This window comes from Eptesicus fuscus, chromosome 7 (genome assembly GCF_027574615.1).
Source record: "Eptesicus fuscus isolate TK198812 chromosome 7, DD_ASM_mEF_20220401, whole genome shotgun sequence".
NCBI classification, from domain to species: domain Eukaryota; kingdom Metazoa; phylum Chordata; class Mammalia; order Chiroptera; family Vespertilionidae; genus Eptesicus; species Eptesicus fuscus.
Window position 1 is genome coordinate 96439275 of NC_072479.1, and position 22913 is coordinate 96462187.

Below are 22913 nucleotides of genomic sequence, written 5' to 3' on the forward strand. Positions count from 1 at the left end.
CTAATGAGTTTGCCAACCACTGCCCTAGGGAATGAGTGTAGATACAGAAGGGGCCTGACCTGGGACTCTAGAGCATTTGGAGCTGAAGAGAAGGATCTAGCAATTGAAACTGTGCAGGAGTAAACAGAGTTAAAGAACACCAGGAGAGACTGGTGTCCCATAAGACACATGAAGAAAGTGTTCAGAAGAGGAAGAGGTTAGCAGCTGTGATAAGTGCTAAGTAGTCAAGAAAGATGAAAGCCACGGCTTGACCACCGATATGACTACATGAGGATCCTTGGTAACCTTGATAACATTGATGGGAGCAGTCAGTGAACTAGTGGGCCTTAAAACTGGACTAGAGGGGGGTCAAGAAAGAATGAGAGTCAAGGAGGTATTACCTCATTGAACCCACACAATTACTCAGGGAGGTAGATACTGTTATACCTTCATTTCACAGGCGAGGAACTAATACTTCACAGCTGGCAAGAGACGGGCTAACTGGTTCTCCCATTGGCAAACCCTTGATATCATTCTCTGGACTTTTTAATTCACCACAGTCTAAGGCTGAGTTAGGGATCCACCCACCTCTTTCCACCCCTTGTGGACTGAACTTTTCTGTCAAGATAGTCAATATGATAGCATTATGTACACAAAGCCAGGCAGGAGCCACTTATAAATGTCTAGGAAAGAGAGCATGAGTCATGGAGGGTCACAGGAGGAACAGTCGATGAGCTGGGCACTTCTGCTTGACAACAAGGAGACTCAGGTGGGCCATGAGCTCTGCCATATTGATAGTCACTCAGGGATTTGGTTAAGCTCTGTAGGCCAAGCAGAATCCATGGGAGGGAAGTAGCAGCCAGCCAGTTTTGACCTTAGTAGCAGCTAGAACTATTTTAACATTGGAATGGGCGGCTCTTTTATAATAGTAGTCTATGTTAGCTACGTTTTATTTGAGCACTTATTAAGTACCAAGTCATACTACATTTGTCAAACACTACATTTATTAACCCATTCAAGCTCATAATAGCTGGTACTATTATCACCCACTGTTTACAAAGGAAGAAATTGAGGTTAAGGTGCTTAACCCTAGGTGGCTGCTAGTAAGTGGTAAAGCCTGGATAACCCAGTTATGTTTCTGCCCCAAAGCATGTGCATTCAACCACTCAACACTGCCTCTCTCCCAACACGATATTGAATGTCTTTGGGGGACTGGCAGAAGGAGCTGTGGCATCAGAGGGTATATAAGATTAGAGGACTTCTCAGGATCCTTCTACATCAAAAAGGCTATGACTTCAGGGCTATGTTGCTTTAGTTTCAAAGTGAGAGAAGGATTGAGGGAACTATAACCCCACATAGAACCTGAATCGGAAACCTGAGCAATAGTTTTTTCTTAGCAGTGTTTTTCTGAGACTTAGTGGTTGGTTTTGTTTGTGTGCCTGTGTATGTGTGTATGTACACATATGTATAAATGTCTCATGTTTTGAATAAAAATAGCTTGGAATTTTGAGCAAATTCCTTAATATAGGGTTAAATTACGGTTTTGTTCATCTCAAATGATTTATTTCTCTCCTTAAAACCTAGGCTTAGTCACCTGTAATTCACTTGCACCTTTCACATTGAATGGGATATTTTCAGAGATTTAAGAATAGAATAAATCCTGCTGTGCATATAGGTCATTATTGCCCAGGCTCCAGATATGTTCCCAGACAAGTCAAGAGTCCAGGAAGCAGAGTGTATGTCAGGTGTTAATTATATCCTTAAGTGACTGCCAAAAGTCGGCCACTGTGCTCTGATATCAAAATAAGAGCCTCACAGTATCACACAGAAAGACAAAAGTGTTGGATTTTTGTGTGTACATGCTTTTTATGAAATAATTGTTGGAAAATTCATATAGAGAAGTACTGAGTTTCTGAATTGACTCCAAAAAAAATTTTACTTCGCTGACAGAGAGATTTTATATATACATATCTGCCTTACTTAAAATACACCCAAAAGATTTCACTTATAGGAGGAATCTAAGAAAAAGCAAAGCAAAAGAGCAAACCAAACAGAAACAAACTCATAGATACAGAGAACATTCTGAAATAAATACAAATTTTTTTTAAAAGGGGGAAGGACTACGAAGTATAAATTGGGCACTTGCCAGTTAATTGGGGCATTGTCCCGTACACCAAAAGGTTGTGCATTCAATTCCTGGTCAGGGCACATACCTAGGTTTCGGGTTTGATCCCTGGTCAGGGTGCATACAAGAGGCAACTGAGAAATGTCTCTCTCTCTCTCTCTCTCTCTCTCTTTCCTTCCTCTCTCTAAAATCAGTAAAAACATACCCTCAGGTGAGGATTTAAAAAAAGAAGTACAAATTGGTAGTTATAAGTAGTCATGGGCATGTAAAGTATAGCATAGGGAATATAGTTAATAATATTGTAATAACTACCACATGGGGCAAAAGTAGGTTTACAGTTGTTAGTATGGAAAATAATATAATGGTTAATAAATAATAATATAAAGAATAAACTCTGTGTTTCATGTACTCACAACTGTAATCTTACTTTTGCCTCACCCTGTATGTATGGTGTCAGATGGGTACTAAATTTATTGGGATGATCACATCATAAGTTATATAAATATCTAATCACTATGTTGTAAAAATAGTTCATATGTGATTTTATTTTTATAAAACTGTAGACAAAGCAAATTGATGTGACAGAAAGCAGATCAGTCTGTTTGGAGGTAGTGAGGGGGGTTGGGAGGGAGGGAGAAGTGGTGATGATTAGGAAGACCACTCGGAATCTTTTGGGGGTGATGCATATGTTCATTTTCTTAACTGTGGTCATGGTTGTGTATATGTATACATGTATCAAAAAATAAAATTGTGCACTTTAAATATGTGCAGTTTATTGTATGTCAATTATGTATGTATTGTATGTAAAAATATTTAAAATAAAAGAAAGAATGGGATAGGATAAAAATGAAATAAAATACACCCAAGAAAGCCTTTGGCAATGATTGGGTGCATGTATTAAGCATCAAAAAGATAACCAGATTAGATCCAAAAACTAAATTACCTGTGGAAAGAGTAATAAATTACCCCTGAGGGGGCCTTACCACAGGTAATTTTTAAGATACTCAGAAAGAAAAAGGTTTTACTTATTTAGATATTTTACATTTGATAAAATGTTCTCATGAACTTCAAGTGCTTTTTAAAAAAATTCTATGAGACAAATATTTTTTAAAAATACATTATTATACTGCATTATGATTGTCTTTGCTTGGCATACAGGACATTCAGGATATATTTATTTTAAAAATGAGCAAAGTGATGCTTAGCTATAACCTGGCCAAAGCCAGAGTCACACAGCAAATAAGTTAGTGGAGCTAGGACTGGAAGCCAGGTCTCCCATAGCCAAGCCAAGATTAAACCAAGCTGCTGCTTTGGCAACTTTGATTATTCAGTTTTGTGTTAGATCAGCTGGGTTATATTGCAACCAGCAGAAACCAACTTTGGCTGAATTAATAAAAAAGGAAGTGAATGGAAGGATGAAGGCTAAAGCTAAAATACCTACCCTGCCCAGCGGGTGTGGCTCAGTGGTTGAGCATCGACCTATGAACCAGGAGGTCACAGTTACATTCTTGGTTGGGGCACATGCCTGGGTTGCAGGCTCAATCCCCAGTGTGGGGCATGCAGGAGGCATCTGATCAATAATTTTCTCTCATTATTAATGTTTCTACTAGAGGCCTGGTGCACGAAATTCATGCACTGAGTGTGTGTGGGGGGGAGTCCTTCAGCCTGGCCTGCATCCTCTTGTAATCCGGGACCCCTCTGGGGATGTCCGCCTGCCAGCTTGTGGCTGGATGGCCTGCTGCTGCTGCACAGCCTGCTGCTTGAGCTTCAGCAGCTGCTGCACATGCATGGGCTGGGCCACCATGGTCTGTCCTGCAAACACCATCGAGTGGGTGAGTCAAGCGCAGATGCAGGCTCACCCTGAGTTCCCTGTGCTTCCCTGAGTCACTGAGTTATTCAGACTGACTGCCTTCTACAGAGAATGGCACTGGGATCGGGTCTAAGCCGGCAGTTGGACATCCCCCGAGGGATGTAGCAGTGCGCCAAGCAGCAGGCGGCCAGGGAGGAGCTCGAATCAGGGTCGAGGGCCGCGCTGCTTGCTCGCATCCTGGCCCACTGGGCCTGCTGCTACCACTCGGTAGTGCTGCTGCGGAGTCAGGAGAGGCTCCTGCTGTGGCAGCTGCGTTCACCAGCTGTGAGCCCGGCTTCTGGCTGAGCTGTGCTCCCCCTGTGGGAGTGCACTCAACATCAGGGTGCAGCTGCTGTGTTGAGTGTCTGCCCCCTGGTGGTCAGGGTGCATCATAGCGACCGGTCGTTCTGCCATAATGGTTGCTTAGGCTTTTATTATATAGATATCTCTCTCCCTCTCCCTTCCTCTCTGAAATCAATAAAAATAAATAAATAAGTACCTACCCTGAGCAAGGCCAGAAACCAGGAGAGTGTCAGGAATCTGGGTTGGAAAAAAAAACTTAAGGAAGACTCCTGGGCTCCATAGTCAGGTTGGTTTATGTGTACTTCAAAACAGGTCATCCTTGAAAGCTGTAGTCACCATTCAGAGTCTAGGTAAAAGTCTGATGGGCATCTGGCTCAGTCCAACCACTGGTCAAGGGCCTCTTAATTGATAATCACAAAAGAAAGCATAGAGCAAGAGACAATGGTTTCTCAAAGAAAATAATTACCAAAAGAAGTGAGATGAGGTGTTGCTAGGCCTGAAAGAGCAAATATCATGGATAAGTGCTCTTAGGCCTCCACTGCTCCTGGTAAATTCTCAGGTAAACTCACCTATAAAGCCATTGCCTGCTCTTGTGTTTCTGTCTCCGAGTAGACTAGGTGCTTCTTGAGTGCAGGGACTGTATTTACTCATCTCTGACTCTCCAGCACCGGTGCAATACCTGGCGTGTAAAGGTGCTCAGTTACCATTGATTAAATGAGTGGATAGAGAGGCTTTTATTATTGTCCACATGAAAGACCTAGGTACAAGTGCCTCATGGAGTTGACCTTGCTTTTAGAGCCACATAGAGCATTCAGGGTACTAGCTTATGAAGTGAAGTCTCAGCCGATCCCTTAGAAAAAACCTGATGTTTTATTCTGAATTCGTGTTCTTTCTGCTTTACTAGTTGTACTCAATTCTGGCTACATAATAGGATCACTCGGGGTGTTTGAACAGAGATGCCTGTGCCCCATCTCAGATTGATTAAATCAGAATCTCCAGGAGCTGTGCCCAGGATCATTTTTTTCTCTTTGTAAAACTCCCCAGATGATTCTAGAATCAGCAAGGATTGAGAACCACTATGCTACACTCTTGCTTTTGTTTGAACCAACTAAATGGCCTTTTAAATGTGTCAGCTGTAAATGATTACGCTTGCAGTATAAATGCTTATTACGGCCACATTGTGATTATATCCATGATGATATCTGCACACACACTCTGTTGGATATCTTTTAAATAAAAGACTGCAAGTGCTTTGCATCATTATAAACAGAACTAGAAAAACCAAGAACAACATTTGCCAACTGAGGAGAAACAAAATTGTGAAATTCTGGGGGTGGTGTTCTCTTAGTGTGGCAAACAGAGCTGCTGATAAATTACCCCTATTTAAGTGCTGGGTCTGAGGAAGAATTTCAGGGTGACTATTCTTTAGTTCGTTCTCTGGATTTATTTTAAAATCTGCACCTGTGCTCAGGCTGCATTTTTAAGCAATTGCCACCTGATAAATTCTACTAAATACATCTATATTATAAAGAGGTAATATGCAAATTAGGCCAGGACTCCCTAACGGGTCACGACCAGACAGGAGGAGGTTGCGCGCGCAGATGAGGCCCAGAGTGGAGACAGAGGCAGAGGGGCCTGCCTGAGCCTGCGCAGTGGCTCGGGTGGCCTCAGAGCGGACACAGGCAGGGTGGCTGGGGGACACTGCGAGTCAGGTGCGGGTCCCAGCCCCCCGCGGGGTGGCTCCTCGCATGCTGGGCCTCTAGTAGTTTTATAAGAAATGAGGATGTGAAGAAAAGGAAACCCTCGTGCACTGCTGGTGGGAATGCAGACTGGTGCAGCCACTGTGGAGAACAGTATGGAATTTCCTCAAAAAATAAAAAATGGAGAAACCAAGATGGCGGCATAGGTTAAACACCTAACCTGCAGCCAGGCACAACAATTTCAAAGGCACAACTAGAGGTCAGAACGGACATCGTCCAGAACCACAGGAGAGCTGGCGGACTGAAATGCCCACAGCTGGGGGGAAGGAGAAGGCCACGGGGACAATCGGGGGAGCCTTAAAAGCCTGAGGTATGGAGAAACGGGCGGAGACACGAGCACGCGCGCCTGCGGGGAGGATGGAGCCGGAGAGGAAGGGGCGGCTGAAGGCCTGGCCGGCGTTCACTGGCAGGAAGGAGATAAAGGCTCCGGATTGCGCTGAGCGCCGGCTCCGACTGCACTGAGCGCCAGTTCCGGGCGAAACCCTGGGAAGCCAGGCGCAGGCTGGGGGAATGAATCTGGGCTGTGGGGCGCAGGCACAGAGGAGCGGCGGAAGGCAGAGCTCCAGAGGCGCGCACGGGAAGGGGCGCAAAGGACGGACTGTTGCCTGCGCCACTGAACTGCCCTAGCGGGAAGGAGACATAAGCTCAGGACCGTGCTGAACCCCAGTTCCGACTGCACTGAACCCCAGTTCCGGGCGAAACCCTGGGAAGCCAGGCGCACGCTGGGGGAATGAATTTGGGCTGTGGGGCGGAGGCACAGAGGAGCGGCGGCTCCAGACGCGCGCACGGGAAGGCCTGCAGAGGACGGACTTTTGCCTGCGCCACTGGGTGGCCCTGCTGGGAAGGAGACAGGGGCGCCAGACTGCGCTGAGACCCAGTTCCAACTACACTGAAACCCAGTTCCAGGCGAGAATCTGGGAGTCCAGATTCATTAGGGGAGGGACTGGACTGTTTGGCAGTGGGCGAAACTCCAGGGCGCGTTTCTCTCAGAGGTGTTTGCAAGGAATACAGAGGGACACAGAGGCAGGAGCCTCTTAGGGCGGGGCTGACAGGAAGCCAAGGTTGTAGGCTCCACCCTGTAGCTCCGCCCCAGCCAAGCTGAGCAGAAGCTTTTTCCTGCTGAGTGCCTCAGGTAGTGGCTGACCCACACTACATTGGAGACCCAGAAACGAGGGCATCTAGTGGTTGGTGTGAGATGACACCAGATTTCAACCACTCGCATAAGGGAGGCATTCTAGAGGCAGACTCAGTGAGCGCCAAGGCATTGCTGCATCAAGACCCAGCCCATAAACATGTCTCCTGCACAGCAACTCTTCCTATATAGACAAAGAGGGTCCTCACGGCCAATTGGCCTGGAGGACAATTCCTCCCAGTGTCACCAACAACAATCAAGACTTAACTGTACAAAGGAGGACCAAGATGGAGACATAGGGCGGCAGCCTGATCGTTGCCTACCACAACAATATTGAGACTACGACGGGAGAGCAGAGCAGACACCAGCCAGAACCACCGGGGGGCTGGCTGAGCAGATGCTCTACAACTAGAATAAAAGAGAGGGGTACGTGGGATGATGCTGACGCCGGTGACCCAAAGTCCACACTTTAAGAACTATGGCTCAGGCGACACAATGGCGGCCTGGAACGTGCTCGGCACAGTTCCCCCGGCGGTCTCCGGCTGAGGGGACGGCTCCACTCGCTGCCGAGCACGGACAGACGAGCCCCTGGGAGACATGGGGTGGGAGACTCCGCGCTTGCTGACCTCCGAGTCCTTCAAGAATCTCAATGCCCCGAAGCGGCCAGGTGCGCACGCTCGGCGACCGGCCACCGCTGCAGACCCAAGGGCCGACGCAGCGACACCGGACCAGCCCGCCGCCGCGCACCGGGCACACCGGAGCTTCGCCGAGCCCGCCGCCCAACGAGTTCTGGGGCAGCCGCCCTGGAGCTCTTGAGAAAATGACCGAAGGAATTGCTGAGAGGGAATTGACCAACAGGAATTGGGATCAAGAAGACGAAACCCCGCTGAGACCCGAGTCCAGGCGAGGCTGCGAGCCTCTGGGCTCAGGTGTGGTCACACGCCTCTGGGTCTAGGTGAGGCCTCACGCCCCTGGGTCCAGGTGAAGCTGGATTCCGGGTTCGGGTGAGGCCATGTGCCCCTGGGTCCGGGTGAATCTGAACCCTGGGTCCGGGTGAGGCCGTGGGCCCCAGGATCCGGGTAAGGCTGGGTCCCGAATCCGGGTGAGGCCGTGCGCCCCTGGATCCGGGTGAGACCACGCGACCAGGGGTCTGAGAGAGGTAACGCGCCCCTGGGTCCGGGTGAGGCCACGTGCCCCTGGGTCTAGGTGAAGCTAGATCCCGGGTCCGGGTGAGGCCATGTGCCCCTGGATCCGGGTGAGGCTGGGTCCCGGGTCCGGGTGAGGCCATGCGTCCCTGGGTTTGGGAGAGGCCACGCGCCCCTGGGTCCGGGTGAGGCCATGTGTCCCTGGATCCGGGTGAGGCCTCGTGCACCTAGGTCCGGGTGAGGCCACGCGCCCCTGGGTCCGGGAGAGGCCACGCGCCCCCGGGTCCGGGTGAGGCCATGTGTCCCCGGGTCCGGGTGAGGCCTCGCGCACCTAGGTCCGGGTGAGGCCACATGCCCCTGGGTCTGGGAGAGGCCATGCGCCCCTGGGTCCGGGTGAGGCCATGTGTCCCCGGATCCGGGTAAGGCCTCGAGCACCTAGGTCCGGGTGAGGCCACGCGCCCCTGGGTCTGGGAGAGGCCACGCGCCCCTGGGTCCAGGTGAGGCCATGTGTCCCTGGATCCGGGTGAGGCTGAGTCCTGGGTCCGGGTGAGGCCACGCGCCCCTGGGTCTGGGAGAGGCCACGCGCCCCTGGATCCGGGTGAGGCCATGTGTCCCTGGATCCAGGTGAGGCCTTGTGCACCTAGGCCCGGGTGAGGCCACGTGCCCCTGGGTCTGGGAGAGGACAAGCGTCCCTGGGTCCGGGTGAGACCATGTGTCCCTGGATCCGGGTGAGGCCTCATGCACCTAGGCCCGGATGAGGCCACGTGCCCCTGGGTCTGGGGGAGGCCAAGCGCACCTGGGTCCGGGTGAGACCATGTGTCCCTGGATCCGGGTGAGGCCTCGTGCACCTAGGTCCAGGTGAGGCCACGTGCCCCTGGGTCTGAGAGAGGCCACGCACCCCTGGGTCCGGGCGAGACCATGTGTCCCTGGATCCGGGTGAGGCCTCGTGCACCTAGGCCCGGGTGAGGCCACGTGCCCCTGGGTCTGGGAGAGGCCAAGCGTCCCTGGGTCCGGGTGAGGCCATGTGTCCCTGGATCCGGGTGAGGCCTCGTACACCTAGGCCCGGGTGAGGCCACGTGCCCCTGGGTCTGGGAGAGGCCAAGCGTCCCTGGGTCCGGGTGAGACCATGTGTCCCTGGATCCGGGTGAGGCCTCGTGCACCTAGGCCCGGGTGAGGCCACGTGCCCCTGGGTCTGGGAGAGGCCAAGCGTCCCTGGGTCCGGGTGAGACCATGTGTCCCTGGATCCAGGTGAGGCCTCGTGCACCGAGGCCCGGGTGAGGCCACGTGCCCCTGGGTCTGGGAGAGGCCAAGTGTCCCTGGGTCTGGGTGAGACCATGTGTCCCTAGATCCGGGTGAGGCCACATGCCCCTTAGTCCAGGTGAAGCCGTGCCCCTGGGTCTGGCCGAGACCAAACCAGAGGGAGTCGGACCTCCGTTACCACCATTTGTCCACCATCCAGAGCTGAGGGGTCAGTGCTGACATGTACACATAAAGAACTGGTGGACATTGAAATTGGGTCTCAAAAGAACTGTTGGTCCAGAAAGAAACTCACTACAGACTGATTCATTTGCCTGTCAGCATAACTATTATTGCTCGTCTCACATTCAGTTCTCATAAGTATATATCTAGTGACATATGATCTCGCTCATCTAGGGGAAATGATGAACAACATAGACTGAGGAACAAGAACAGAACCAGAAGCAAGGAGGCATCGATCGGACTATCGGGCCTCAGAGGGAGGATAGGGGAGAGTGGGGGGAGGGGGAGAGTTCAACCAAAGGACTTGTATGCATGCATATGAGCCTAGCCAACGGTTAAGTTCAACAGGGGGTTGGGGCATGCGTGGGGATGGGGGGGATGGGAATGGGGGGATGAGGACAAATATGTGACACCTTAATCAATAAAGAAATTAAAAAAAAAAAAAGAAAAAAAAAGAAAATAAAATAAAAATAAAAAATGGAACTCCCATCTGACCCAGTGATCCCACTTCTAGAAATATATCCTCAGAAATCAGAAACACTCATCAGAAAGAATATATGCACTCCTATGTTCGTAGCAGTGCAATTTACCATAGCTAAGATTTGGAATCAGCCCAAGTGCCCATCAGCAGATGAGTGGATAAAAAAACTGTGGTACATCTACACAATGAAATACTACACAGCTGTAAAAAAGAAAGAACTACCATTTGCAACAGCATGGATGGACCTGGAGAGTATTGGGCTAAGTGAACTAAGCCAGTCAGAGAAAGATTGAGTATCTCATGATCTCACTCATATGTGGAATCTAATAAACAGAATAAACTGATGAATAAAATAGAACCGGAGACATAGAAGCATGGAACAGACTGATGAATTTCAGAGGGAAGGGAGATGGGGTGGGAGGGAAGTGATTAACAGGGGAACTTGTGTGCATAACCCATGGACACAGACAATAGACTGGTTAAGGCCTGGGAGGGGCTGGAACAGGGTGGAAGGAGTCAATTGAAAAAAAAATCAAACACAAACAAAGGGGACATCTATAATACTTTCAACAGTAAAGATTAATAGAGAGAGAGAAAGAGAGGGGGGGGTAGTATATAAAAAGCAACTTGTTTCCAGTGGGAAACCTTAGTACTGGGTGGAAGTAGAATAAAGTGTACACAGCAGCATGCATGTGCATTTTGGGAAAGACAGCTCTAATCAGACACTCAGAGGTGTTCAGGACCCCAACATGTTTAATAATCAATGCTTTTATTTAAAACACCTTCTCTGCACAAAACTCAAGGTCGTGTGTGAGCTGGTAAGTCTGCTCGTCCAGTGCCATGCGCTACCACTCTCTTTCCCTTAATTCTTTATGAACTGGCAATAACAGATTTGCTTGTAGCATCCAGAATGTGCCATATTCTCTCACTTTTACGGGTTTTGTATGGGCTGTTCTCCTGGCCTGGGGTGACAGCCCTTTCCTCTGTCGGCTGTGTATCTTCCAGTGTCACAGCTCTTTCTCTTAGTCTCTGCTCTGGACATCCTCTGCTCCCTCCACTCCCACTGTGCCTTCTAGTCTTTATATTCTGCTGTAATTGTTGGTGTGCAGGTCTGTCTCCTCATCTAGACTGTAAGCTCCTTGAGGGCCATGACTGTCCTCATTCATGCCAGCACCTAACACAGCATCTGTTCTGAAGAATGCACGAATGCAGCGATCCATCAGCTGTAGGACAAATGTGTGGCCTTTTCACTTGTAGGTGCTCTTGATAAAACTACCAAGTGGATAAAAGAATCTGTAAATGAAGAATTACTTTCTGCTTCTGAGACCGGTTTAACTCCTGGGGCCGGAACCAGCTCCAAGCCACACCTGAGCCCTACACTGGTGCTAAATAACAGTTATTTGAAACTGTTGCAGTGGGATTACCAGAAAAAAGAATTTCCAGAGGTGAGTGATTTTTTTTCTTCCTTCAAGTTTTTCATTATTTTCATTCTTAAATTCTAACTATGAATCAGCTAGTCTGTCTGTGTTGTCAGGTGGTTTAATGACTTCACTGAAATCAGATAAAAATGGGAGTGTGGATGTAATATTGCTTATTTTACATTTTCATGGTATTGAACTTCCCTTTCTATTTTTCCATTTTAAATAAATCTGCTAGACACTGATCACAGATGAAGCACGTCTTCAGGAACTGACAGAAAAGCTGAATCAATTGAAAATTATTGCCTGCCTGTCCCTCATTACCAACAATATGTTGGGTGCTATCACAGAAGGCCTCCCTGAGCTGGCAGACCGGTTAAAGAGGGTCTCGGCTGTTCTGCTCGAAGGCATGAATAAAGAGTAAGTTCCACGTGTTTTCCTCTGTTCCCCTTGTGTTAGGCTCTGCATGCATTTCAGAGAATGTGAGTCACCTTGGACGTTTGGATGTGACATTCAGAACTGTGCTTTAGAGAAGCTTATCTCATACTTTTTCTAGAATTTCTTTTTTTTTTTAATATTTTTATTGATTTCAGAGAGGAAGGGAGAGGGAGAGAGATAGAAACATCAGTGATGAGAGAGAATCACCGATTGGCTGCCTCCTGCACACCCCCTATTAGGGATCGAGCCTGCAACCCAGGCATTATGCCCTGACCGGGAATCGAACTGTGACCTCCTGGTTCATAGGTCAATGCTCAATCACTGAGCCACGCCTGCCGGGCTAGAATTTCTTTTAATATCTCTGAAGACTTAGGTGTCCTTTCATAGGAAGGGAGAGGTCTTTTCCATGACAAGTGCCAGGGTGAGTGTAGTATTTCCACTGAGGATGGGTGTGTGCAAAAGCCCTTCTTTGACGGTGCTGTGGAAATAAAACAAACAAAAGCCAGAAATCCACCTAGCTCAGTCTTCAGGATGCCCTATCAAAAGAGGCTTTCCAGATTAAGTAGTTTTGACACCAGCATTTTTCTGTAATGAAATGTTTACCAACTTGACTGATCCCCTGAGCTATGAAGTCTTCAGAAGTAGTGACCTCTCTGTCCTTTAGAGATGTTACACAAGTTCACTGAAGGTTTTGTTTTTGAATTCATCTCCCAGTATCATACCTTCATTGAATACTAGAATCCCATTGAGATTTTGCAATTAGGTCATCCTGCTGGGAATCTTGTCCAGGTCAGAAAACTGCTAATCTTAGTCAGTGGCCACCTTTCCATGGGTCCTATATGGGTTAAGCGCCTCCTGCTGGTTGCTTCCCCTTTTAGGTGTTTTCAGGGACGCGGACTCTCTTCCTCTCATTGAAGGGAGGGAGATGCACCTATTCCCATATTCCTGTGCATTACTCAAAGAGCACATAAATTACTTGAGAAAATCCTAGAATATTAAGAGCCAAAAGGAGCCCGAGTGGTTACAAAATCCAATGTTCTCATTTTGAACAGAAGCCCAAGGTTTTGCGTTGGGCTGCACAGCAAGAAAAGGGCAAAGCAAGGTCTGAGTCCTGGTCCGACTGGCTGCCTCCTGCACACCCACTACTGAGGATCAAGCCTGCACCCTGGACATGTGCCCTGACTGGGAATCAAACTGTGACCTCCTGGTTCATGGGTCAACCCTCAGCCACACTGGCCAGGCTCTTATTGTTGTTAATGATGGCAATAATGAGAAACAGTCTTTTCTTCTTCTTCTTCTTCTTCTTCTTCTTATTATTATTATTATTATTATTAAGCATTTACTATGTGCCTGACAATCTGCCAAGAGCTAATATAATCTCATAGCAAGTTTAGCGTTAAGAGGCAGGATTTGAACCCAGGTCTGTGTGACACCACAGCTTATGCTATAACCACATTACATTGCCTCCTATCATTGGGCTTCTCATTTATTAATTTCTATTTTGAACAGGATTATTTTAAAGATCCTTTCTGGATAGTGAGATGCAGTTTTCAGTCATTATTCCCCGATAGTGTAGACCCAACAAATGCACTTTCTAATTACCTTTTTCCTTACCTATTAAATAACCAACTGCTAATTACTTTGTACAATTTTCTGAACTCTGTATAATTGCATTATTGATCAGTTGCTTGAAAGTAGCAATGAGAAGGAGCTTCTTATCTTGAGTCATGATAAGTCAAGAGTTTTAGGTAATTTGCTATTTATGGAATTGACCACTAAATATCTTCATTTCTTGTTTTGATTGGTGTTACAGGTTTACAGCTCAGGCATAGATAAAGGAATTGATTTTAACTCATTTTCCAAGCTGAAAAAAAAAAATCTATGAATGAAATCCACTCAGACCAAAGGTTTATTTTAAGAATCGGTATTTTCTTTTCTAATAGCTCTGCATGAAAATGGGATTGCAGACTTATTTTCAGGGACCACATTTTTCTGCCTCTGCTTTCCTATATAAACCCTATGTAGAGAATTAAGTGGTTTTAAGCATATAAAAATCTTAACTTTAAAATGTTGGTGATTGGGAAGAGTTACTATATTCTGAGTTCATTCTAATAGAGATAATGGTTGTTTGTATAAGAAAAAATAGGTAAATGTTTGAAATAAGTTGGTATATTTTATTTTTATTTATTGATTTCAGAGAGGAAGGGAGAGATAGGAACAACAATAATGAGAGAGAATTATTGATCGGCTGCCTCCCGCATGCCCCACAAGGGGGATCTTGGCCGTAACCCAGGCATGTGCCCTGATGGGGAATCTAACCGTGGCCTCCTGGTTCATAGCTCAACCACTGAGTGACGCTGGCCGGGTATGTTGGTATATTTTAAAAACAACAACAATAAATGGAGACAAAAACTGTCTCTGATTGGGTTTTGTTTTCTGTTTTGTAGGACCTTTAACTTGAAGGAAGTCCTGAATTCTGTTGGTGTTCAGACTTGTGCTGAGGTTAACAAGACCCTGGTGGAGAGAGGCTTACCCACTTTAAATGCGGAGGTCCAAGCTAATCTTGTAGGTCAATTTTCAAGCATTGAAAAGGAGGACAATCCTATCCGGTCTTTGATTGGTGGGTCCTCATATTTTTATCATTTTCTTCTTCAATTCCAATTTGCCTTAACTTGCTGGTTTTGACTAATGTTAACTGTCAGTCAACATTTAGTTTAAAAAAAATCTACCTGCTCCTTTTGGAGAATAAATATTGAAAATATGAAGATAGTATTAATACTTTAAAAGGTTTGGGACTTGCTGCTTCTTCTGTGTGTATATGTAGTGGAGTAAGGGATGTTTCAGAGCCTTCTATCTTACTATCCAGACAGTAGATTTTTATGAGGAAAATAACAAAATGCTGCCAAGTAATGTTAAAATCTAGATCCATATGACAGTCCAAACCAACTGACCGTATGTTCACAGAAAGTAGACACCAGTAGTACGTGAGCTAGCCTCAGCCAACCGGAGCCCCTTTCTTGGTCAGGCATAAGGAGACAAAGAATGAGAACGCTATGGAACTGGGAGGCATAATGGGTGGGCTTTTGTTGTACTTGCTTGCTAAGAACATGAATATCTGGGTGTCAAGCTGTGTTGATAAGTTGGGAAAATGGAGGATGTATCAAGTAGGACATTTTCTGTTGCTTCTGACTAAGAATCTAAACTAGCTTAAGCAAAAAGAGAATGTATTTTCTCATGTAACTGAAAAGACGAGAGGTAGGTTGTGTCTGCAGGTACAGCTTAACCAGAGCTCAACCTGTGTCCCCAGCACTAGTTTCCCCACTTCCAGCCCTCGGCGCTGCCTTCCTCGGGGCTGGCTGCCTCACAGGTCGTCTCTTCCCACACAGTGAGACAGCTTCAGCGCAAGCCTGCATCTTCTCGTGTTTATTTCTATTTTATTTATTTATTTTTGTTAATCCTCACACAAGGATATCTTTGCCATTGCTTTTTAGAGAAAGTGGAAGATGGAAAGTTGGCGGGGGAGGGAGGGAGATGGAGAGAGAGAGAAACATCGATGGGAGAGAGATACATCAATTGGTTGCCTTTCACACACACCCCAACTGGGGCCTGATATGGAACCTGCAACCCATGTACATGCCCTTGACTGGGAATCGAACCCACAACCCTTTGGTGCATGGGCTGACACTCTAACTACTGAGCCACACCAGCTAGGGCTCTTCCCCTGTTTAAAACAAGGAGCTGGCTTCCCTGTCAGCTCATTGGCTCCAGTTGGCCTGACTGTGGGTCATGTCCCATTCTTGAATCAGTCTTGGTGGCCAGAGGGGAAGGAACTTAGGGTTCAAGATGTGTTCACCATGGAGCCAGGGTGAGTCACTTTTGCTGTAATACCTGGTCTGAGAATAGGGTGCAGATAGTTTCCCCCAAACAAAATCGGGTGCTGTGGTCAAAAGAGGGAGCAGGTGATGATGTGGGGCACAAAGCAAGTGTCTACTATCAAGAGTGAGAAATAAAGACTAGAAGGAAGAAGGGAGTGTAGAATAGAACACAATAACATTCTGGGACTAATCTGCAAGTTTTTGAAGTACAACATTGACTTCCCTAAGAATACAAATACTTGTTATTATTTATTTGAGGCTCTCAAATAGTTCCTCTCATCCTTATCCCTGGAGACACGGAATGCTTGGGATCTAGGCCACACAGGCCTCAGCCCTCCCCAGAAGAGAGCAGTCTGGTGTGCAGCACCGCAGGCTGCTGCAGGGGGAGTTGATCACAGTAACAAGCACAGCCTGACCACAGCCGCCTGTGGCTGAGCCCTCTGCTGCATAACCTTCACTGGGGACGAGTCTGTCCGTACAGCCCGTTATCTCTAGCTGAAGAGCTGATACCTGGGAGATGGTGTTCCTCGGAGGAAGAGGGGCAGGCACTGCAGTCTCTGCCACATGTCGCTTGTCCCCCACAGGTGTGCAGGCCTCAGGATGGGGATGCTGTATCCTCGTACCATGCTGGGCCCATAGATGACACTTAATAAATATTTGTGTAAAGGGCGAAGGCAGCGGAGACTTCGTGGTTAAGTGACTCTCCCCCAAGGTCACATAACTAGCCGGTTGCAGAGTAGGGAGTCTTACTGAGCCTGTCAAACTCCGGAGCTCATGTTCTTTACTGCTCTCGTTGGAGCCGGAGCCCTGCTGCTTGTTGGCAAGGTGGCCGGAGCATCCAAGTGTCCTCTGCGCCCTTGCTTAGGATAAGGAAGGTACTTGCAACGCCATAAGAGAGGGGGAAGCTGGTAAAGCAACTTTTTTCCACCCCTCTCTCCCCAGTCCACTTTCCTGTTCTTTTAAAAATTTAAGCATTTTTTTAAACCTCATTCAAAGTATTGTTGCCTAGCAACTTGAATGACTCACTTGAGCGGCTCTCTTGCGACTCTAGAAGCCAAGAGCACGCCTTTGGCAGGGAGTCGGTTTGGCTGCTCCTAACTGGACAAATGCTTCTGTCATTTTGGTCTTGGCCTAAAAACTGACTCATCCACAGTGGAGACAGAGCCACTTCTCAGCATAATAACAGTTTTGAAAGAGTTTTATCCTTTAAGCAATCTTGTGGGAAACTGTTTGGACCATATCTGTGATGACAATAGACCTGGGTTCTGGAGAGTCAGGCAACCAGTCTAACGGGAACTTTAGTACACGATTGATTCTTAATGTCCTGCCCACAGAGGAGTTAGGAGAAATGGAGCACTTAGAGGACATAAAAGGGCTTGACCAGCATTAGCCATGGTTCTCCTCCCCTGTGCACAGAACCCACCGTGGTCTGCCTTCTTTTGTTCCTAGTTGTTGTGCTGTTTATTTACAAGGCAAGTACAACTCCTACTGTGTTCTTAGACCTTTAAAAAGATAATCAGAAAAGCTTTCTTTCAAGCTAATGTTTAAAAAATGCATACCAAAACCAGGTACATGTTATTTGTAGCTTACCTACTGTGTATTATTTGCATGCTTATAGCCATCTGCATTAAAAAAAATAATTTTCAATTTTATGGGCTGTGCATACATGAGTAATTTCTTCTTGTCAACAAATTATGGGCAAGGCTCAAGTTACCTTTGATGCCTTTTCCAGCCCCCATTCCTCCCTGACTCCCCTTTTTTTCAGTTTGGCATTGATCTTTATAGACCTTTTTCATTCCATTCTTACTTAATTCAGTCAGCATTTGTGACATGCCTGCCATATGCCAGACTAGGGATATCCTATATAATAAAAGCCCAGGTGGCGTCATGCCCTCATGTGATGTCATCATAAGGTGGCTGTGTGTGTGGCCACACGCACAGCAGAGGTGGGACCCAGCGGCCGCTCCGCACAGTGAGGCCTGGGGGTCCCACGGCTCTGTGCAGCACGGAGGAGGCTGGTCCCAGCGTCTCCACTGCCTCGTGCAGAGGAGGTGTGTCCTGGTGGAGGAGGTGGGTCGCTGCAGGGGAAGGCAGTTGTGGGCGATCAGGCCGGCAGGGGAGCAGTTAGGGGGTGATCAGGCTGGGGGGGGAGGGCAGTTGGGGGCCATCAGGCCAGCAGGGGAGGGCAGTTGGGGGCGATCAGGCCCCAGCAGGGGAGGACAGTTGGGGGCCATCAGGCCCCAGCAGGGGAGGGAAGTTGGGGGCAATCAGACCGGCAGGGGAGCAGTTAGGCATCATTCAGGCCGGCAGAGGAGTGTTTAGGGGGTGATCAGGCAGGCAGGCAGAAGTGGTTAGGGGCAATCAGGCAGGCAGGCAGGCAAGCAGTTAGGAGCCAGCAGTCCCAGATTGTGAGAGGGGTCCCAGATTGGAGAGGGTGCAGGCCAGGCTGAGGGACACCTCTCCCATGCACAAATTTCATGCACCGGGCCTCTAGTAAAGATAAAAAAGAGTAGCCCTTGCCCTCAGAGAGCTCACCTAAGCAGGGAGAGAGAGACACATTCTCGGATAACAATAATATGGTGTGATAGTCTGACAGATGTTAGGGAAAGCCACAGAAGGAGATAATTTTAGGCTTGGCATTGAAGGATGCTTTTGACTTGGGGCAGAAATGAGGTGAGATGGAAGAACATTCTAGTAAGATGAAGCAATTCTGGCTAAGACATGGACATGGGCTATTGGGAACTTTGAGTTCTAGGACAGATCTGGCTAGAATGTGTGACTTTTGGGAGAAGCATTCGGAGATAGGAATTTCATTAATGTCATAGTTGTCTACATTTAACCCTTTGCACTCGCTTGCTTTTTTCTCGATTCCTTTATTCTACTCGGGATTTAATTTTTTAAATACCCCAGATTTTACAAAGCGCGGCAGTAGAATAAAAAACTGGAGTTTCTTTTCATACAAACTTATTTATTTGGATGTTTTTATATTTCAAATTATTGATACATTCAAAGAGTGTAAAAAGAGCTGCTACCGATGCTAACCGTGTCAGTCACACTCAACATCCGAGTGCAAAAGGTTAATGGCGTTTATTCTCCTTAGTGCTCCTTCTTTGTGAGATTTCTGTTCCCAAGGCCAAAGAAAGGCCTGGGAGCAGCATGAGCTGTGGCAGGTCTGGTTTGTCCAGTACTTTGACAGCCCGATTTACCTATGCATTTGCTTGCTTTTGTGAAGTCGTCTCAAATGTAGATCGTTGAAGCAGTGGGATACAAAGGGTGAAGAAGATGGCAAATTGGAGTGCCAGTTGGGGTGCCCCTTCTTCAGTGCCTTCAGATTGTTGGCCACATGTTGGGTGAACATAAGATTTTTTTGTGCAAACCAGGACACTTTTGAGAGTGCTCTTTTTAATTATGCCAAGACAGCAGGTGGAAACTTCAACGGCTCTGTGAAAACCCTTGCCATGTGGTAATTGGGCTCCCAAGTTAACCAGATCTCTAGATTTTTCAAGAGGAACCAGAAATTTGGATTTCTATATGAATTCCCATGACCTTAAGTGGTTTGTTTTTTAAAAGCACTACGTGGACCAAACTGTCAGTGCCAGTTTACAAAGTCTGTTTTAGTGTACATAACTAAAATGACAAGCATTAAATATTGAGTTTTTGTAAAAGATTCCCTGCCTTACCCCAGAAGTGCGCTGCATTTTAATCAGTTAGCTATTGCCGCACAGGTCACCCTCAGACTCCATAACTTAAACAGAAAAGTAAGTATTTAGTATTGCTCACCAGTCTTTGGGGCAACGGGGTAGTTCTTTTGGTCTTGCTGGACTCACACATGCGTACATGGTCAGCTGTGGCTTGGACAGGTAGCCCTGCTGATGTTGGCTGGGCTCTCTCAGGTGTTTGAGAGTTGGCTGGCTATAGGTTGATCTGGGATGGCCTCAGATAGAAGAGCTGCAGTCTTTCATCAGGCCCAGGCTTGTTCACCTGGTAGGTAGAGAAAGCAGATGCAGAAACCTTGCCTCTTCACGCCTCTGCGTGGAACTAACCTACCAGCACTTACGCTGTGTTCGGTATTGGCCAAAGGAATTCATAAGGCCAGCTACAATTCAAAACCAGGGGAAACAGACTCCAACCTGTAATGGGAAGAGTTGCAAAGCTACCTTGTAAAGGGCATGGATATAGGGAGGGTAAAGAATTGGGAGTAATATTATAACCCACCTACCATAATTACTATTCTCATGTTTTAAAAAGTATGCGCTTTATTAATGGGACAGATAAAGATATCTTCTTTTCTCACAGATAAACGAATCCAGCTATACTTGAAGAGCCTACTTGGTCTTCCAAGCCCTCAGAAATGCCTGCCTCCCATGCCCGGAGGTCTTGCTGTCATTCAGCAGGAGCTGGAAGTGCTAGGTTGTCAATATGCTAACATTGTGAATCTCAACAAACAAGTGTATGGACCATTTTATGCAAATATACTTCGAAAGCTGCTCTTTGGTGAGGAAGCCACAGGGAAGACAGATGCTTCGTCTTCTGCTAACTAAAGAGGAACTGACTCTGGACAAGAGATGGGAAACCCATACTTCAGTATGGAGTCCATTTCTATCAGAGGCTTTACAGATGCGGCACATGCTCAGTCCTGTTGGTGGTGCAGTGTTAGCCCAATCCTGTGTAACCCAGTAACGTTAGAATTGCAGGAGACACGCACATCATATACACCCTACTCGTGCATCGTTTTCAAGTTCAAAGGAAGAGTTTTTCATGATCAGAAAGCAATTTGTAATTAATTATATTACCCACATAATACTTGTGTTTTCTTAAACATTTATATCTGGCTTATTCATTCAACCCTTAAGGAGTTGCATTTCCTCATTTGTCACTATCAAACCTAATGATTTTAATATTGGTACAACTTAAAAGGTTGAAAGTTGTGATAATAACCAAGGGGATTGATGTTCTGAATACATGATGTAAAGTAAGCATAATTGTATTTGAAATGTACAATGAAAAAAAAATAAATCAAAAAAGACATGTACAAGGAAATTTTATTAATGTGTAATAGAAACTTACATAGTTAGTAAGTCCTAAAATTCCTCAGATGTGCCAGTTCACATTTTATAATACCAATTGTCAGTATTTGTGTAGAATTTAAATTTATTAAATATATTTTAAAGCTATATGCAAATTTTAAATAAAACCTCCATTGTTCATTTAGTGAAATTAGAAGCTAATCCCTTCTAAGATTTTATTCTGGAGGTTGGTTTATTCTTGCAATTTATCCTGCTCTCTGAGAGAAACAATTTTTGCACAAATTTCTTAGTGAATGTCTTTGCATTTCTCAGGCCATTGGTAAGGTTTGTATAAGATTTTAATATTTTTACATAAGGCAGGAATGTTTTGATTTGGTTTAACCTATAAGAAGAAGGGAAGTTTAACAAGAAAAAGAAATGCCAGGAGATTCCCATTCTCAGTGAAGTTCACGAAAGAGAAGGAGTTGAACTTTGGATTTTTTAACCACATAACTCCCTAGCAAATGCCTTCTGTGCTGATTAGATACATACCCTGCTATGACTTAGGCGCTCTTCTAAGCATCGTTATCATTTGACATTCTTGAGCATGAAACAATTTTGCCAAGTTGGCATTGGTTGTCATTAGAGAAAGCTGCTTGTCCTGGAATTTGCATACTTTTTTGAAGTGTTCAAGGAAACATTTCCGTTTGGGCGGTCTCAGTCGAGAAAGCGCTCTATTTGCTAAAATACCTTTTGATGGTTTTGTTTTCTAAGGACTCAGTAGGTTGCTGGGGAAGAGTGGGTATGACGTTGAAAGTTCTTTCTTCCTCACCCCTTTTGCCTCACCACGACCTCCACCAGGATGGTGCTGCTCCTTTATCTGACAAAGTTCTAGGAAATGATTGTGTGAATAAATTATCTCCAATCTTCACATTTTGGAGGGATCTGCCAAAATCTGAGGAAATTTTGAAAGTCAGTTTTTTCTCTCACAGTGACCAATACAGAAATCAGCCAGTGTGTCCATTTCTGCAGGGGCTTGTAAGTGGAAACCTACCGAGGAGCACGTCGCTGGTCTTACCATGCCCTCTTCCTGTACTCCCATTCTGCCCGCGCTTTTCTATGCTTAGAAACCATAAGGTGCTGAAGATTTCGTTTTCATTTTCTCTTAAATTGAAGTAGTTTTCAACTGTGTTCACTTTGGGGCATGGGCAGCAGCGGAGGTCTAATATAGCAAAGTAATGTATTGTGTGATTTTTTTGTTGTTGTTATTGCTGAGGTGAACTGTATACTTATCAGAAAGACCAGGTGCACTTTTTAATTATCAGATTGGAATCCAGCTGGTATTCTTATATACTTGATTATACTGCGATTGCCAGCAGGAAAACAATGTGCAAACATTTTTTAAAAATGCATTTTAAATGAAGGGCATTCTGCTTTTTTTTTTTAAGTGGCAAAGTAAATCTCAATGTCTCAAGTCTGGATTTAGGCAACTACATTTATTAGGATTTTTGCATCATATCTCTTAGCATGTTGTTTATTTGGTTTTTTTACCTAAATGTTTACTTCTACTTTTAAGGTTTTCTTAACATGGTCTTGTTTTGTAATGTCAATTTTATTAAACACCATACATACATTTTCATTCTTCTACTGCTAAGACATGTATTGTGTGCACTGTTAAATTTTAAACATTAAACATTATTTCAACATAGCTAGTGTCTGTTTGTCTTCTAAACCACCTTTGGGGAGCTCAGGGCTGCAACACGGTACAGTCTTTTTTGTATTTGTTCTGGAGAGCCTTCTGCTGATCCTCGGACGCTTACCGACACCAGATCATGTTCAGTCAGTCAGTCAGTCAACAAACACCTAGGAGCATTTTCTAGGTGCTCAGAGGTGTAGTGATAGATGACTAGACAGACACTGTCC

At 46.2% G+C, this 22913-nt stretch overlaps 1 protein-coding gene and 1 long non-coding RNA gene across 6 annotated transcripts in view; one reads left to right on the forward strand and one right to left on the reverse strand.

Annotated features, from left to right (window-relative positions):
• Positions 1 to 22698, forward strand: part of TCP11L2 (t-complex 11 like 2) — a 42723-nt gene extending 20025 nt beyond the window's left edge. For 4 of the 5 annotated variants that reach the window (XM_008144726.3, XM_028150171.2, XM_054719441.1 and 1 more), the window contains exons 7-10: positions 11511 to 11698; positions 11910 to 12091; positions 14557 to 14729; positions 20281 to 22698. In XM_008144726.3, coding sequence (XP_008142948.2) covers positions 11511 to 11698; positions 11910 to 12091; positions 14557 to 14729; positions 20281 to 20525 — 788 coding nt within the window. In that variant the 3' untranslated portion in view covers positions 20526 to 22698. The remainder of the gene's footprint in view (positions 1 to 11510; positions 11699 to 11909; positions 12092 to 14556; positions 14730 to 20280) is intronic. The other variant, XM_054719443.1, reaches the window with a different exon arrangement.
• The window catches only part of LOC114232661 (uncharacterized), a 35471-nt gene that overhangs the window by 5628 nt on the left and 6930 nt on the right, over positions 1 to 22913 (reverse strand). Inside the window, exons 3-4 of the long non-coding RNA XR_003618753.2 lie at positions 19765 to 19965; positions 4826 to 4935 (exon numbers count right to left, since the gene is read on the reverse strand). This is a non-coding gene — a long non-coding RNA (uncharacterized LOC114232661). The remainder of the gene's footprint in view (positions 1 to 4825; positions 4936 to 19764; positions 19966 to 22913) is intronic.